Source organism: Simochromis diagramma, unplaced genomic scaffold (genome assembly GCF_900408965.1).
Source record: "Simochromis diagramma unplaced genomic scaffold, fSimDia1.1 OVJJ01000617.1, whole genome shotgun sequence".
NCBI classification, from domain to species: domain Eukaryota; kingdom Metazoa; phylum Chordata; class Actinopteri; order Cichliformes; family Cichlidae; genus Simochromis; species Simochromis diagramma.
Genome location: NW_024386953.1, coordinates 934,956 through 950,676, shown reverse-complemented (window position 1 = coordinate 950,676; position 15,721 = coordinate 934,956). Strand labels below are relative to the sequence as shown.

Sequence of the window (15,721 nt, the reverse complement as noted above, 5' to 3'; positions counted from 1 at the left end):
AGGTGGTCAGCTTCTTCTTGTGGTCTGAACAGCAGGCAGGACATGCTTCCTAGGCCAGTGGGTTCTGCAATTCCAGAGGAACTCGGCAATGAGGGATTTTTAAATGTCTGCATGGCAGCTGGATGACCCCCAGGAAAAGAAGCCCAAGAGTCACCTCTGCTGCTGAGGATAAATTCATCTGAGTCACCAGCCTCAGAAATCACAAGTTAACCTCAGATTAGAGCCCAGATAGATGCCACACAGAGCTCCAGTAGCAGACACATCTCTACATCAACTGTTCAGAGTGTGTGAATCAGGCCTTTATGGTCAAATAGCTGCTAAGAAACCACGACTAAGGAAAGGCAACAAGCAGAAGAGATTTGTATGGGCCAAGAAACACAAGGAATGGACATTAGACCAGTGGAAATCTGTGCTATGGTCTTTCAAGCATGACCCCTAGTGTGGGGCGCGGTGGAAGCTAACACGCTCTCCAACTTGGCTTTATGGTGAAAAGTAGGCAAACTAAAAACGTGAGTCATGCTAGCGCCCGGTGACCAAGCTGTTAGCTTGCTTGAATAGACTGTTAAGCTAGCACTCACGTTAGCAGTCAGGAGAGATGGGGCTTCTAAGAAGTTAGAAGAGGAATTTGAATGACACTGTGTCACATCCTTTTATAGGGAGGAGGGCGGCACCTCCCTGATGACATAGAGGCTTCTGAGGACAATCCCGCGAGAGCATTCCCCATAGTGAGACACCAAAGCAAATGTTTGAAAGAGACCATGACATTCATTCCTATGATGAATGTATACAAACTTCTGACCACAACTGTAGGTACAAATCTACTTTGTGTGTCTCAGGCATGTCTCATACTGCACACTCAGTATTACCAGCACAACAACACTAAATCTGACACTCTGACTGCACACTGTGTCTCAAAATTTCAGAGTGCGGCAGTTATGGACTTTGACAGTCCAAAGATTATATTTGACAGATCACCTCAGCATTTATAGGTAATTTTAGAAACTTTTCCCATGCACAGGTGGAACCCAGTACTAAGCTGTTCCCTGCAGTCTTTGCAAAGGCCACAAGTCCTAATGTCTTCCAGTTTGAACTGGGTCGTATTAAGGTGAGCACACACACACACACACACACACACACACACACACACACACACACACACACACACACACACACACACACACACACACACAAACAAATCAAAAACAAAAAGGGAAGAACTGAGAGAATGACTCTTGGTAAAATAATTAATAAAAGAGACTGGTCACTGAAAACAACTTCATTTATATACAAATGGTCAATGGTAACACCATAAGTGAAGACCAAGTCAAAAGGGGTGTTCTGCTGTGTGAGTGGGCCCTGAAACATGTTAAATGAAGTTAAACAAGTCCATTATTGTCAGCAGCTTCTTAGTAGTATCATATATATATATATATATATATATATATATATATATATATATATATATATATATAGAGAGAGAGAGAGAGAGAGAGAGAGAGAGAGAGAGAGAGAGAGAGAGAGAGAGAGAGAGATGTATATAGATAGATATGTATGTATTTGGTCATTATCCAACTTTTTCTCTGTGTCCTGTCAGAATGTGATGCCTCTATCAGCTGGTCTGTTTAAGAGTGAGAAGAAGAACCCAGTTTCCCAATGTCCTCCACGGCTGCACGTACAGTTTCTTACTCCTGTTTTATGGAGTCGTGTTTCCAACCACTTCCTTAAGGTAACAGTGTCTTACTATAGTTCTGCATTACTATTACAGGCCCGGGACACAAACCTGCCACCTGCAAACTCATGCAGAGTGTGTACACTATCCGCCCTTCATAAGCATCTCATATAATAAAGCACTACTTTTAAATTAAATCTCATGCCACTGGCATGACTGATTATTTCCCCTTAAATTGTGCCACATTTGTAAGGAAAACACATGTGTGGTTTGCGCTGCAGAGTTTAGTATGTGGATTTTACCCATGAAAAACTTGTCAAATCTTCTCTGGTAGAAAGAGCTTAATAGTCTAAGACAGCTTTTCAAGTAATGGCCCATTTTATAGTCCATTTCTATGTCATCTGTCATAGAGACTCAAATGGCATTAAATATAATATCATGTGAAAAAAAAAACATTTGCCCCGTTGCTGATTTCTTATTTATTTCCCTTCTTTTTTTTTTATTTTTTTTTTAACATATTTAACATATGGTTAAGCTCAAACACATTTTAATATTAGACAAACATAACCCAGGTAAATCCAAAATATTTGCAGTAATAACTGGTTGTGCCATCCTTGGCCATAAATCTGTCAAAGCACTATGAAGGAATTTTAGCAAAGTGTTCATTTGTATATATTTTTTTTCATTTAGACTTGGAATTGATGGTGTGCTTGGGATCATTGTCCTGCTGACGACATACAGATCTATTTCGAATTAACTGATGATCCCGTTATGTCTTTGCACGGCTTTCATGAGTGCATGCACGAGGTCAAAAATTGGCTCGCAGGTAATTCTCTTATTCTAAATGACAGGAAAACTGAAATTATCGTGTTTGACAATAGTATCCCCCATGGCCAACTCCGTGATGGCCAACACCCCGATCCAGCAGCTGAATCATCTTTAGGAGACAGTCCTGGCACTTATTGGATTTTTTGGGTGCCCTGAAGCCTTCTTCAGAACAATTGAACCTCTTTCCTTGAAGTTCTTGATGATCTGATAATCCGATGATCCAGTTGATTTAGGTGCGATCTTAGTAGCAACAACATACTTGCCTGTGAAGGCCTTTACATGCAACACATTGATGGCTGCCTATGTTTCAAGCATCACCCTTCTTTGTAACGCATCCAGTCTGCTATTCTAATTCATCACCAATATTTGTGTCATTCTCAAAACTCTTGGCCACGACTGTATATACCAAAATATTCTAAAATCAAAACTGAGGCCATTTTTCTGATAGCTAAAGCTTGGCCGAACAACGTGTATGTCAGGAATGCAAAGGCAGGACGATGGAGATGGTGTTAAACTGAGGGTTCCCCTTCAGTGATGGAAAGGAGCGGAGGTTCATATCCCAGTGAAACCTCAAACAGTGACAGGACACTGGCTGAGGAGGTCATCAATTTATGGGCATATTCCACCCATGACAGCTGAGAGCTCCAGTGGGACTGTTAAGAAGAAACCACACAACATAGAGCTGCCTCCAGCTCCTGGTTGGCCCTCTCTGCCTGCCCGTTGGTCTGGGAAAGACTCACTTGGGCCGCCAGAACAGAGCAAAAACTCCTTTCAAACCCATGATGTGAACTGTGGACCCCAATCGGACACAATGTCTTGAGCTATGCCAAGGCAGAACAATGAACAGTCAACAGCTTTGCTGTCTCCAAGGGGATGGGAAACTTGGGCAGAGCAATGAAATGTGCAGCTTTAGAAAAACAATCCACAATGGTCCATATGGTGGCATTACCTGAGGATGGTGGTAGTCCACTTATGAAATCCAGGGCGATGTGCGACCAGGGTCTCCTGGGAATAGGCAGGGACCTGAGAAACCCAACTGGTGGAGAGTTGGAGGCCTTATAATGCACACAGGTATAACGAGCAGAAACAAAATCCTGGACATCTCGAGCTAGTGACGGTCACCAGAACAAGCGTTACATGAGTGTTATTGTGCGGTTCTTATCCACAGTTAAACTTAGCAGAGTGGGCCCACTGAATCCCTTTGCTGCGCACTGCGGTGGTTATGTATAGTCAGTTAGGAGGGCCCGTTCCAGGGTCAGGTTTTTCCCAAGACCTTCAGTCTCCCATGTGAGGGCCCCTATGATGCAGGCTGCAGGCAGGATGGTTGGATTGAACCGAGTGAAGAACAGGGCCCACCTGGCTTGGCAATAGTTGAGGCGCTTCACCGTTTGCAGGTACTTGAGGTTTTTGCGGCCTTTACAGATGATCAGTGGCTGCTCCGTCCCTTTTAGCCAGCACCTCCATTCCTTCAAGTCGAGCTTTATGGCCAGCAATTCTCGATCTCCCTCGTCATAGTTCCGCTCAGCCTGAACGAGAGAAATATGCACATGGGTGAAGCTTACCCCCAGAGTGCTGGGATAACACCGCTCCAACTCCCAGATCCGACGTGTCCACTTCTACTATGAATGGCTGAGAGAGGTCTGGTTGCAGCAAGATGGGCATGGAGGCAAACTTATTGTTGAGTTCGGAGAATGGTTGCTGCGCCACAGGAGCCCACTGGAAAGGAACTTTGGGAGAGGTTAAACATGCGAAGGGCAGAGCAATGCGACTGAAATCATTGCTGTAGAAATTTACAAAGCCCAGAAACCTCTGCAGCTGCTTATGAGTCTGGGGCTCCGGCCATTCTACCACTGCCTTAATTTTAGCTGGATCCACCTGCAGCTGGCCCTGGTAAATGGCCTGTATTTGTATAGCGCTTTACTAGACCCTAAGGACCCCAAAGTGCTTTACACATCCATTCACACACACATTCACACACTGGTGATGGCAGGTACATTGTAGCCACAGCCATCCTGGGGCGCACTGACAGAGGCGAGGCTGCCGGACACTGGCGCCAGCCGGACCCTCTGACCACCACCAGTAGGCAACGGGTGAAGTGTCTTGCCCAAGGACACAACGACCGAGACTGTCCAAGCCGGGGCTTGAACCGGCAACCTTCCGATTACAAGGCAAACTCCCAACTCTTGAGCCACGATCGCCCCATCCCTGTTCCACAATGAACCCCCCAAAAAGCGACAGACTGAACTTGGAACTCACATTTTAGAAATATAACAGGGAGGTATTGAAAGCTGTTTTCCACTCATCCCCTTCCTTGATCCTTACTAAATGATAGGCATTCCTTAAATCCAATTTTGTGAAAATGGTGGCTTCTTGTAACAGTTCAAAAGCAGAAGATAACAATGGCAGGGGATACTTGTTCTTTATCGTTATTTTGTTTGGAGGGACTTGGCCTTTTTCTCCACAATGAAGAACCCCGCCCTGAGTGGGGACTTGGAAGGGCGGATTATTCCAGCTGCCAGAGAATCACTGATTTAGTGTTCCATGGCCTCCCATTTTGGCTTAGAAAGACTGTACAAGTGACTGGTGGGGAGTGGTGCCCTCAAGAGCAGATCACATCCACAGTCATATGGTCTCTGCGGAGGAAATGAGAGAGCCAAGTCCTTGCTAAACACTTCAGCTAGGTCATGGTAAACTGCAGGAGGCACCGTAGGGGTCAGGTGCAATGTGTGCTGGGCTGATGGGATGGGGTGGGTATCCAATATCCCTTTCACCTGCATCAACTCCCACCTCCAACAGAGTTAGACAGCATTCCGAGGGAGACTGGGGACACTGAGTCCAAATGGTCCACGTTCAGGACCAAAACTGCTGAAGCTGCTGCACTGAGTTGTGGCCGCAAGGTGGTTGGTGCCTGTCATGCACCAACCACCGAACCAGATGTCGAACCAGATGGTCAACCCCAGAGGGGAAGGGAACCATCAGCCATGGAAGGAGTCCTATTGAGCTTGGTTAGCCTGAAGGACTTCGGAAGCAGCCGGTAGGTACCAACAGGCCAAGCAGAACGGGGCAGTGGCTGAAGCAAATACTTGAGTTTGGGTGTTTCCTCTAAGGAAGGCGTGTCAGTGGGATTAAGGAAATCCGCGAAGCATTCCTTCCAACACCCGACAATGTCCTCAGTCGAAGTCAGCAGCACATTTGACCATGTCCCTTGGGGAGTCCTGTGGGAGGTGCTTAGGCTGCTGCCCTGTGACCTGGTCCCAATTAAGAGGAAGAAAATAGATGGAGGGATGGATTTTTATTGTGGGATTTAAATAAATTCATTTCCACCACCTGGCTGGGGCCTTTCTGTGTGGAGTTTGCACATTCTTCCTGAGTTTGTGTGGGTTCTCTCTGGGTACTCCAGCTTCCTTCCACAGACATGCAGTTAGTCGGGCTAGGTTAATTGGCCAGTCTAAATTGCCCGATAGGTAACGGTTTTCTGTCTCTATCTATGGCAGCTGGGATAAGCCGTTCATAGATGGATGGATAAATATCTTTTCATATAGAGTTTTCTGTAGTATTGAAAAATAATCTCAAATGTAGCGTATGTTGTGTATGACTTTTGTCCAGGTCTCAGTATCCAGAGCAAATGATCGACATGGCTGGCTGGTGCAGTGTAACAAACCTCTGCAGTTCATGTCTCTGCACATACCTGAGGAGAACAGGTACAGTCCACACAGCTAAACACACACACCTTTTCATCCTTCCTCCCTCACATTTCTCATGCAGTGTGTACCTTTCTGTTGCTCAGGTCGTTGGATATCCTGGAACTGTCAGAGCAGAAGGACTTATTAAAATTTCACTACCATACCCTCAGACTGTACTCTGCCATCTGTGCTCTGGGAAACAACCGAGTAGCTCATGCCCTCTGCTCCCACGTGGATGAGGCACAGCTCCTTTACGCTATAGAGAATAAATATATGCCAGGTAACAGACACACTGCTTATAAAGCATATTCTCATTCTCAATTTTCTATATAGTAAACCTACTTTATAGAAACTCTTGAATTTTTTTCTGAATCTATGTCTATTTCTCAGCGTTAGCCTTATAAAATACTGTTCCAATTGTCTGAGTAAAACCACAACCCTTAATCGGACAGCTGGTTAAGAATATGAATAGTGTAATTTTTTTTCATTTCATTTAATTTTTTGACCTTGGCACCTTAGATAGTCCATAAAACAATAAACATAAGAAGAATTAATATGTGCAATAGTACTGAACATGATAAAGAAGCATGTAAACGTTACAGGGCAGACATCAAACTTGTTCTGTCTGTCCTCACAGGTCTTCTTCGTGCTGGCTACTATGACCTCCTCATCGACATCCACCTGAGCAGCTATGCTACAGCTCGCCTCATGATGAACAATGAGTACATTGTTCCCATGACGAATGACACAAAGAGCATCACTCTGTTCCCAAATGAAAAGAAGAAACATGGCCTGCCAGGCATTGGACTCAGCACCTCTTTGAGACCCAGAATGCACTTCACATCCCCAAATTTTGTTTCCAGGCCTGGACCATCATGCTTTAACAACGGCAACAGTGGATCAGGAGATTGTTTCCAGTACAGCCCTGAATTCCCCTTAGATATACTGAAAGTTAAAACCATTGAGATGTTGACAGAGGCAGTACGGGAGGGAAGCATGCACGTACGGGACCCAGTAGGAGGAAGCACAGAGTTTCTATTTGTTCCACTCATCAAGCTGTTATATACTATGCTCATCATGGGCGTTTTCCAAAACGGAGATCTGAAGAATATCCTCCGACTGATTGAACCTTCTGTGTTCTGTGAACGACGCAATAAGCAGGATGCACTTTGCATGGAGTTGGAGGTGCTAAAGAAGGGTGAAGCCGAAGGAGGAGGAAAGGAGGGCGTGCTGAATGTCCCTAAAGAAGGACTGTTAGAGATGAAGCTGCCAGAGCCTGTAAAACTCCAGGTGACACTAAGTAGAAACTCCCAGTTTGGAAATGCATTTCTTATATAGAAATTCACTGTTGTTTACCATTTTTGTTTGCTAAGGTAAAGGTCATATTCTGTTTATATTTCAGTTGGGATTATTATAGTTATTCCAACTAGTAACTAGGACCCTCCATGTGCATGCAAGGAAATCTCGAGACCGAGGAAGACCCAAAGCGTAGAACTGAACAGGCATCAGTGACAACTGACATTAACTCACATATTACCTGACCTAAGTGATTTTACAGACTATGTAGAGGTCATGCCGAAATAGGAATCCCTACATGAAGTAGTGTGTGTAAAAGGACATTAGCTATAAGCTGATGTGATCAGCACTGAGGTCAGCTTCTCTGGCTGTGATAACAAAGCTGTAGAAAGCAACAAAGTAAAAAAAACATAGCTTATGACAAATCTTGAGACATTTTATCATAGACATCCAGGTGCCAAGATGGTGTGAGCAGTATACTGAAATAAAATCAGAATATTCAACAATCCAATGTAAGCACATGGTTCTGGTTTCTTGGAAAAACACAACACAAGTGCAAAGACAGAAGAAGAATTTCAGTTGTGCAAAAGTCTCAATCAGACATGGGAGCAAAGGTAAATATATGTTGTACAGTTATGCATCATCGAAGTACCGGAGAAATTCTAATAACTTAATACATCACATACCATAAAGGCCCTTTCACATAGAATTTTTAAATAATACGGTCGTCTTTTCCAAGTCCCTGTTAGTAAATGATTTAATAATTGATCAACAGATTGATTTACTCCACTGTTACCTTCTTCTGTGTCCAGAGCAGCAACCTGAATGCTACTCCCACAGAGGTCGATTATCTTGTTAATATTTTTACATCTTCACTTAATACAACTGGATACTGTTGCTCCTCTGAAAGAGAAAGCCTTAAATCAGAAGTACTTCATGCCCTGGTGTAGCTCACAAATATGCACCTTAAAGCAGATAACACGTAAGCTAGAGAGGAAATGGTGTCTCAGTAATTGAGAAGATCATCATTTAGCCTGGAGAAATAGTTTGCTCCTTCATATTCAATCCCTCCATAAAGCTGGAATATCTTATTATTCATCACTGATTGAAGAACATAAGAACAACCCTAGGTTTGTATTCAGCACTTTAGCCAGGCTGACAAAAAGTCACAGCTCTGTTGGGCCTTTAATGTTGACTAGTAATGACGTGATGAACTTCTTCACAAATGAAATTTGAACCATTAGAGAAAAAATAAGCATCTCAAATGGACCATTATGTACAGCTACTTTCAGTGCCATTAATATTTACAGATTGATCTTTCTGACTTAAGTAATTACTTCCTCCAAACCATCTGTTATCTCAAAACTCCTTGAAAGAGTAGTTGTAAAATAGCTAACTGATTATCTGCAAAGGGATGTTTATTTGAAGAGTTTCAGTCAGGTTTCAGAGCTCATCACAGCACAGAAACAGCTTTAGTGAAGGTTACAAATGATCTTCTTGTGGCCTCTGACAGTGGACTCATCTCTGTGCTTGTCCAATAGCATTCAGTGCTACTGATCATAACATTTTATTACAGCGATTAGAGCATGCTGTAGGTATTCAAACCACTGCACTGTTGTCATGATCTGTGAGTGCAGATCGTGTCTTGAAGACACACGTGAATGTGGGACCAATCTTAACAAGTGATCTGTATTTTCTTAACAGATCACGTCTCTGTCAGACTGCAGGCTTACTTGGGGTTTCTAGCGTATTTAAAATCTGAATGGAAGGAAGAGGCTTCAGCTATTTGGTCCCTCTTCCAGTTCCCTGTTTGGATTTATATAGATAGAGAGACACTCTCTATATTTTTTAAAATTAGGCTTAAAACTTTCCCTTTTGGTAAAGCTTATAGTTAGGGGTAGACCGGTTAACGCTAAACCACCACTTAGTTATGCTGTAAGAACACTTATCCATGAGTTATCTTAGCTACTTTGGGCTACACTCTAGGTCTCGTGGGATGAGACATGGAGTACTTCTTAAAAAGTTCACCACTTCATCACAAGGCTGACATAAAGAGACAGAAAGCTATTTACTCTCATATTGACAGCCTAATTTAGATTGCCAGTTATCTTTAGAAGCAGATGGTAGAATGAACGAACTCCACAGAAAGTTCCCAATCAAAGAAAAAGCTGAACCCAGAACCAGAATCATGCAGTAAGACCCAGATCTTATGGCAAATTCTGAATGTTCTTGTTCCTACAGAGGCAGCTACACCAAGAATTTCTGGTGAAATTTCTGGTAAAATTCCTATCATACTTACCATAAAAAACGAGACATTCTTTGTACTGGGCTTTAAACAAGCTTTTTAATGAAGTAATGACACCAATTCATTTGTGCAGGATTTCTGCATTGGCGTCATCTGTCAGTTTTGTAGGGTCATGCATGGTCTTGACTTAGGTTGAGGGTTGAAATCCTACAATGATAGATAGGGAACAGTATGATTTGGCATTTTTCACAGAATGAGAACTTTCCCCTAATATCTAAATCGCTTTAGAAAGAGATTTCCTAATGGCCACTATGTGCATTTTTTTAAATTTCTTCTTTAAACCATGTAATTTTGTTTGTGTGTGTGTGTGTGTGTGTGTGTGTGTGTGTGTGTGTGTGTGTGTGTGTGTGTGTGTGTGTGTGTGTAGATGTGTCATGTGCTGCAGTACCTGTGTGACTGCCAGGTGCGCCATCGTATTGAGGCAGTGGTGGCCTTCTCTGATGACTTTGTGGCTTGTCTCCAAGAAAACCAACGATTTCGTTACAATGAGGTGATGCTGGCACTCAACATGTCTGCAGCCCTTACTGCCAAGAAGACCAAAGAGTTCAGATCTCCCCCACAGGAACAGGTGGGAACACCACAGAACAACATAAAGCATAAATATAACTGTAACCAGATCTAGAGGAGCGCTTCTACTTGCTATTAATCTTATTGCACAAACATTTTCTGTAATTCAAATGGTTGCCTAGCAGAGGACTCTTGCTCAGTGAAGAGCAGTAAATAATGCGACTTACATACACATTTTATTTTAATTTGGCTTTGTATAGAAACACAGTTTTTGCAAACTGTCAGCTAATCAGCCAAGGTTGAGGGTGAACCCATAGTGAAACCTGGCCCCACCCTATCATGTGATATACTGAGGTCAGAAGGCAGTGAGTGGGCGTTAAGGCATCTGGGAAGGGATCTCAACACTGACATCTGGTGTCATAAGCCCCGTCTCTGTTCAAAGATGGCCGTTTACAGTGGACATAGATGGCTTCTTTCAGTCCTCTTTAAAACCATCTGTCTTCTCTGTCCAGCATGTGAACATTGGCATCCTCGAAAGAGTGACCTTTGACCTTTAGATGCAGATGAACAGCCAAGTCTTGTTGTGCCATGTGTTTATGCCAGTGGTTGCTTGGTCTCTCGAATGTAGAGGTCTGGGCGTTCCTTGCTACACTGCACAGCATGCACTACGTTGTTAAGATTGTGTTTAGGAGTTTTGTCTTTGGGATGAACCAGTTGTTGTCTGAGTGTGTGGCTGGGTCTGAAGTACACTCTTGGCTCTTTTAAAGGGATAGTATTAGCTATTGGTACAGATATGTTGACGACACCTGGGTCAAAATCAAAATCCAAAAAGTTGAATCCTTCATTGCTCACATCAACTCAGTGATTAAAAACATAAATTTCACCAGGGAAGACACAAAGGACGACTGTTTGCCTTTCCTGGACTGCGCCGTGCACATTAAGGAGAATGGAAACCTCAACATTGAAGTTTACCGGAAGCCCACACACACGGACCAGTACCTCCTCTTTGACTCCCATCACCCTCTGGAACACAAACCTGGAGTAATCAGGACCCTACACCACCGGGCAGAACATGTTCCACTCCACTCCAAAAATGCATGGCATAGCATAGAAGGGCCACCTCAACAGGACAAAACTTGGCTGTACATCTACACCTAAAAGATAAAGGTCAATCTTTCATGCATGCCAGCATTCACAGCTTGATCCGAGAAAACAGATGGTTTATAGGAGCAAAAGAGGACATCTAGGTCAACTGTGCTTACGACACCAACTGTCAGCGATCCCCCAGCAACCCCTCCCAGATACCTCAGGCCCCCAGGCCCCACTTACATCTTGTGTCAAGTGACTTCATTAGGTCATATGATAAGGTAAGGCAAGGTCTCACAATGGTTTCAGCCAAAGCCTCTGGTGATAGTGATCCACAACTTTTTTCCACATGTGATGATTCACATGTTGGAGTGAAACCACTGGGAGGCATTGCCCCACGCCACTGTCCCACTGGGTTTAAATATTACCGTTTTAAAAACCTGGGAATCTCTTGGTTTTAGAACTGAAGAAGCCTCTTGTATGAGAGGTGAAATGTTTTCAAAAGTTTTATAGTCCAGTCACCTTCTTTTAAGGCTCTTAAGAGTACCATGACTTGGATCACTGAGAATCTAAACAGACATCTTGTAGAGCCACTTTTACCAGCAATAACCTAAAAGGACCATTTTCTCTTGCATCGTTGTGGAAGAATTTTGGTCCACTGAGCTTTACAGTGTTTTTTCTGCTCATTGTGGTCTCCAGGCTTTCATTTGTGCAAAGTGCAGAAAGGTCCTGCCAAAAGCACAACGTGTATGATTTCAGTAAAGCTTTCAGCTTTCACAGCATCTTGTAACTTGTAACTAAACATGTGTATGTACTTTGGATTTCTATATTGAAAATCTAATGGTCGCTTTAAAGGTTCTCTTACCAATCTGCAGATCAACATGCTGTTAAACTTTAAGGATGAGAAGCAGGAGTGTCCCTGTCCTGAATACATCCGAGAACAGCTGCTAGACTTCCATGAAGATCTGATGAGGCACTGTGGTCCGTTTCACAATACACTGCTGCATTAACTACAGTTGCCAGAATAAGATCAATAGCCATAATATCATTTAATAAATATAACAGTAATGTGTGTATAGTCAGTATTCATTAATTGTAGACATACCATACATGCATTGATCTGCCCATTTTGCTAGGTATAGAGTTGGACGAGGAGAGAGGCATAAACTGTGACAGTGACTTCACCATACGAGGTCGACTCATGTCACTGGTGGAGAAAGTGGCTTATCTAAAGAAGAAGATGGCCAACCTGCCAAAGGAAAAAAAAGACAGGAAACCCAGTAAGGCCATTCTTAAATAAGCTGCTAGTAATTCTCAATGAATAGGAAAATGTACAAGCCTACACTGTTCCAAAAAATAGTAATGTCAAAGTATCTTACTGTACATTTTACAGTTTTGTACTGTCTTTCTAGAATATCATTAAATTTACATAAGTAGACTGTGATTTTACATGTCAAAGGTAAAATAACATAACATCACTGTAAATATAATAAAACACAATTTACTTGTTTTGTAAATATTTTTTTTTGTGCATATTCAGATTGTAAAGATACATTCAGAAATGTATCATCATTTCACAAATATTTGTCTGTTATGTGAGAGAATGATCTGTTAAATTCAAATGTAAAACTATGGAAAAATATATAAAATGATCGAAAATTAATGAGAATAATCAATAATTAAAGGAGAATTTGAATTATAATTGTGCTGAAAATCTCACGTCATCTAGGTCTGATTCAATAATTCAGAGGTAACAAGTGAAAATATAATTAATAGGAATAAAAACTAAAAAAAAAAACATAAATATATGTAGAGGCAGGAATTGCAATTAATATAAATCTCAAAGTATTCCCAACATTCCTGAACAGAAATAGGCCTCTGCACCTGGGGTGAGGGTGTGGCCATGAAAACAATGTGACATGCCATTGGATGTTGGGACACATAATAACATGACACTAAGCATCGGCCAATGAATGTGAACTAACAACCACAAGGTCGCGGGTATGGCAGCACTGTAGGAAAACATGCTAATATAAAAGTATTTTTGCTGCATTTCACAGTTTTGTTCTGTTCTTCTAGAACATCATTAAAGTTACGTAAATAGACTGATTTCACATTTCAAATGTCAATTAACGTTAAATCACTGTAATGTAATAAAACGTAATTTTCATGATTATTAACTGTATCTGTCTGTACATATGCATATTTAGATTGTTAAAATACATTCACAAATGTATCATGATCTCACAAATATCTGTGCGTTATTTGAAAGATCGAACTGTTGAATTCAAATGTAATGCTATGGATTTGATTTGATTTGATATACCTTTATTAGTCCCACAAGGGGAAATTTCATAAACCTGCCGACCTATTGCACGCAATGGCGGCGTCATCTTACCCTCCGATCATACGTACATTACACAAAACATCACATGGGGAAGACAGGTCAGAGAGGTATAACAATGGAAAATGCACCACATGAGGAAAGATAAGGATAAAAAAATAACTCCCCCAGACTGAGCTCCAACAGGGAGATCAGTTTGAGAACAGAAAAAAACACCTCTGCACATGAAAACAGCTCTTAATACACCAAAGAAACACATGTCAGTCTGTCCCAGGGCATGCAATCCATTATTATTTAAACCAACTGTTAACTGTATATTTCTGTACATTTACGTATTATGATTCATATTGCCACATTCATTGACCTTGTTTATAGGTAATTTCATTGTTTGATCACTTTAACATGTTCCTAATTTGATGTCTAAACGCACTTGGAAAAGGCAGAATCCCATGTAAAATTAGCTCAACACAACAAGACTACTTTCATTACTGGAAATAACCGTATTTTTATGAGGAAGTTATTTTCTGTTATTTTACGGTAGTATTTTGGCGCCCCAGCTGCCAGAATATTACCGTTTTTTTACGATGTTTTTTTTAACAGTGTAGTAGCTATGAGACAAAAAAAGTAAATAAGATCTTTGACTTCAGGACATTCAATCTCTGACCTACTCTCCCTTCCTCCTTCTCTATCCTTCTCCTTAAGGTACCTTACAACAGCTCATTTCCGATACGATGGTGCGCTGGGCTCAGGAGTCAGTTATAGAGGATCCAGAGCTGGTCAGAGCTATGTTTGTCCTACTTCACCGCCAGTATGATGGCATTGGTGGACAGGTTTGTGTGTGTAATAGAAAAGAAAATCCATACCACTGGAATCTCCAAATAAATGTATACAATATAGTCATGCTATATTTGTAACAATCTGATGTGAGAGTTGTTCTTTTAGGAAAATATGAGGAGCGGCTATCCAGCCTGCTCCATATGTGACACACTTCCTGGGGTCCCAAACAATAAATCTGGCAACTGTCAAGTAGATCAGATTGAACAAAACAATTGTTAAGAAAGCAAAAAATGCACATGCAAACAATCCTTGGTGCTACTTTTCAATTTGTTGAAAAGTGACCTGCCTACCAGTTCACCAGAGGCCGACTGTCAGCTTTGTTCAGATGATGTGGTCATAAATTCACCAGATAATCAAGTCTAGTACAACAAGTTCCACAAGTCAAACAAACATGTGGGACGTTCTTCATTTATTTGCACAGTGTCACTAATATTAGAAACATCCCGTCTCAGAGTGATGCTCTATAAGACTCCCTGAACCGCCTTCAGCTGATCCAGAATGGTGCAGCAAGAATACGAACTGGAACTTGAAAGAGAGCCCGTATTTCTCCTATATTAGCTTCTCTTCAATTGATCCGTGTTAAAAGCATTAAATTAGAATTAAAATTTAATCCTTCTGTCCCACATCAGATTGCACTCTCACAGTAACACTACAGTTATTTGAAAAGAACAATGTAAGTTGTTAATTTCTGTGTATTAATTTATCTCTCCTTACTTCAGGTACAGATGTGAAATATCATGCTCCGTTTGCACAGTAACAGTGCTTCTGCTTGTATATTAAATGTATGTCAATCAGTTTAATAAGGTATGAATATGTCTGTGCAGGTGCGGGCTCTTCCTAAAACCTACACTATAAACTCAGTATCAATCGAGGACACTATCAACCTGTTAGCGGCTCTCGGTCAGATCAGATCTCTGCTGAGTGTGCGCATGGGAAGAGAGGAGGAGAAACTGATGATCAGAGGGCTGGGGTGAGAGCACGCTTATCTGTCAGGCTCTTGCGTGTCTGAATGATTTGTTTTTTTTGGAGTACTTTCTTCTTTAGACTTGCTTTAACTCCCAACAAGAAGAAGAGAAATGTAAACAAATATTTATGTGAATGAAAGTTCAGAAACAGAGCAATTACAATTTTGTGCATGTGTGTATATTTGATTTTTAATCTATCTA

General features: G+C 41.8%; 1 protein-coding gene across 8 annotated transcripts in view; it reads left to right on the top strand.

Annotated features, from left to right (window-relative positions):
* Positions 1-15,721, top strand: part of ryr2a (ryanodine receptor 2a (cardiac)) — a 262,686-nt gene that overhangs the window by 130,384 nt on the left and 116,581 nt on the right. For 7 of the 8 annotated variants that reach the window (XM_040038551.1, XM_040038554.1, XM_040038548.1 and 4 more), the window contains exons 35-44: positions 1,019-1,105; positions 1,595-1,726; positions 6,104-6,198; positions 6,285-6,460; positions 6,818-7,470; positions 10,149-10,349; positions 12,250-12,355; positions 12,511-12,654; positions 14,421-14,548; positions 15,380-15,525. In XM_040038551.1, coding sequence (XP_039894485.1) covers positions 1,019-1,105; positions 1,595-1,726; positions 6,104-6,198; positions 6,285-6,460; positions 6,818-7,470; positions 10,149-10,349; positions 12,250-12,355; positions 12,511-12,654; positions 14,421-14,548; positions 15,380-15,525 — 1,868 coding nt within the window. The remainder of the gene's footprint in view (positions 1-1,018; positions 1,106-1,594; positions 1,727-6,103; positions 6,199-6,284; positions 6,461-6,817; positions 7,471-10,148; positions 10,350-12,249; positions 12,356-12,510; positions 12,655-14,420; positions 14,549-15,379; positions 15,526-15,721) is intronic. The other variant, XM_040038550.1, reaches the window with a different exon arrangement.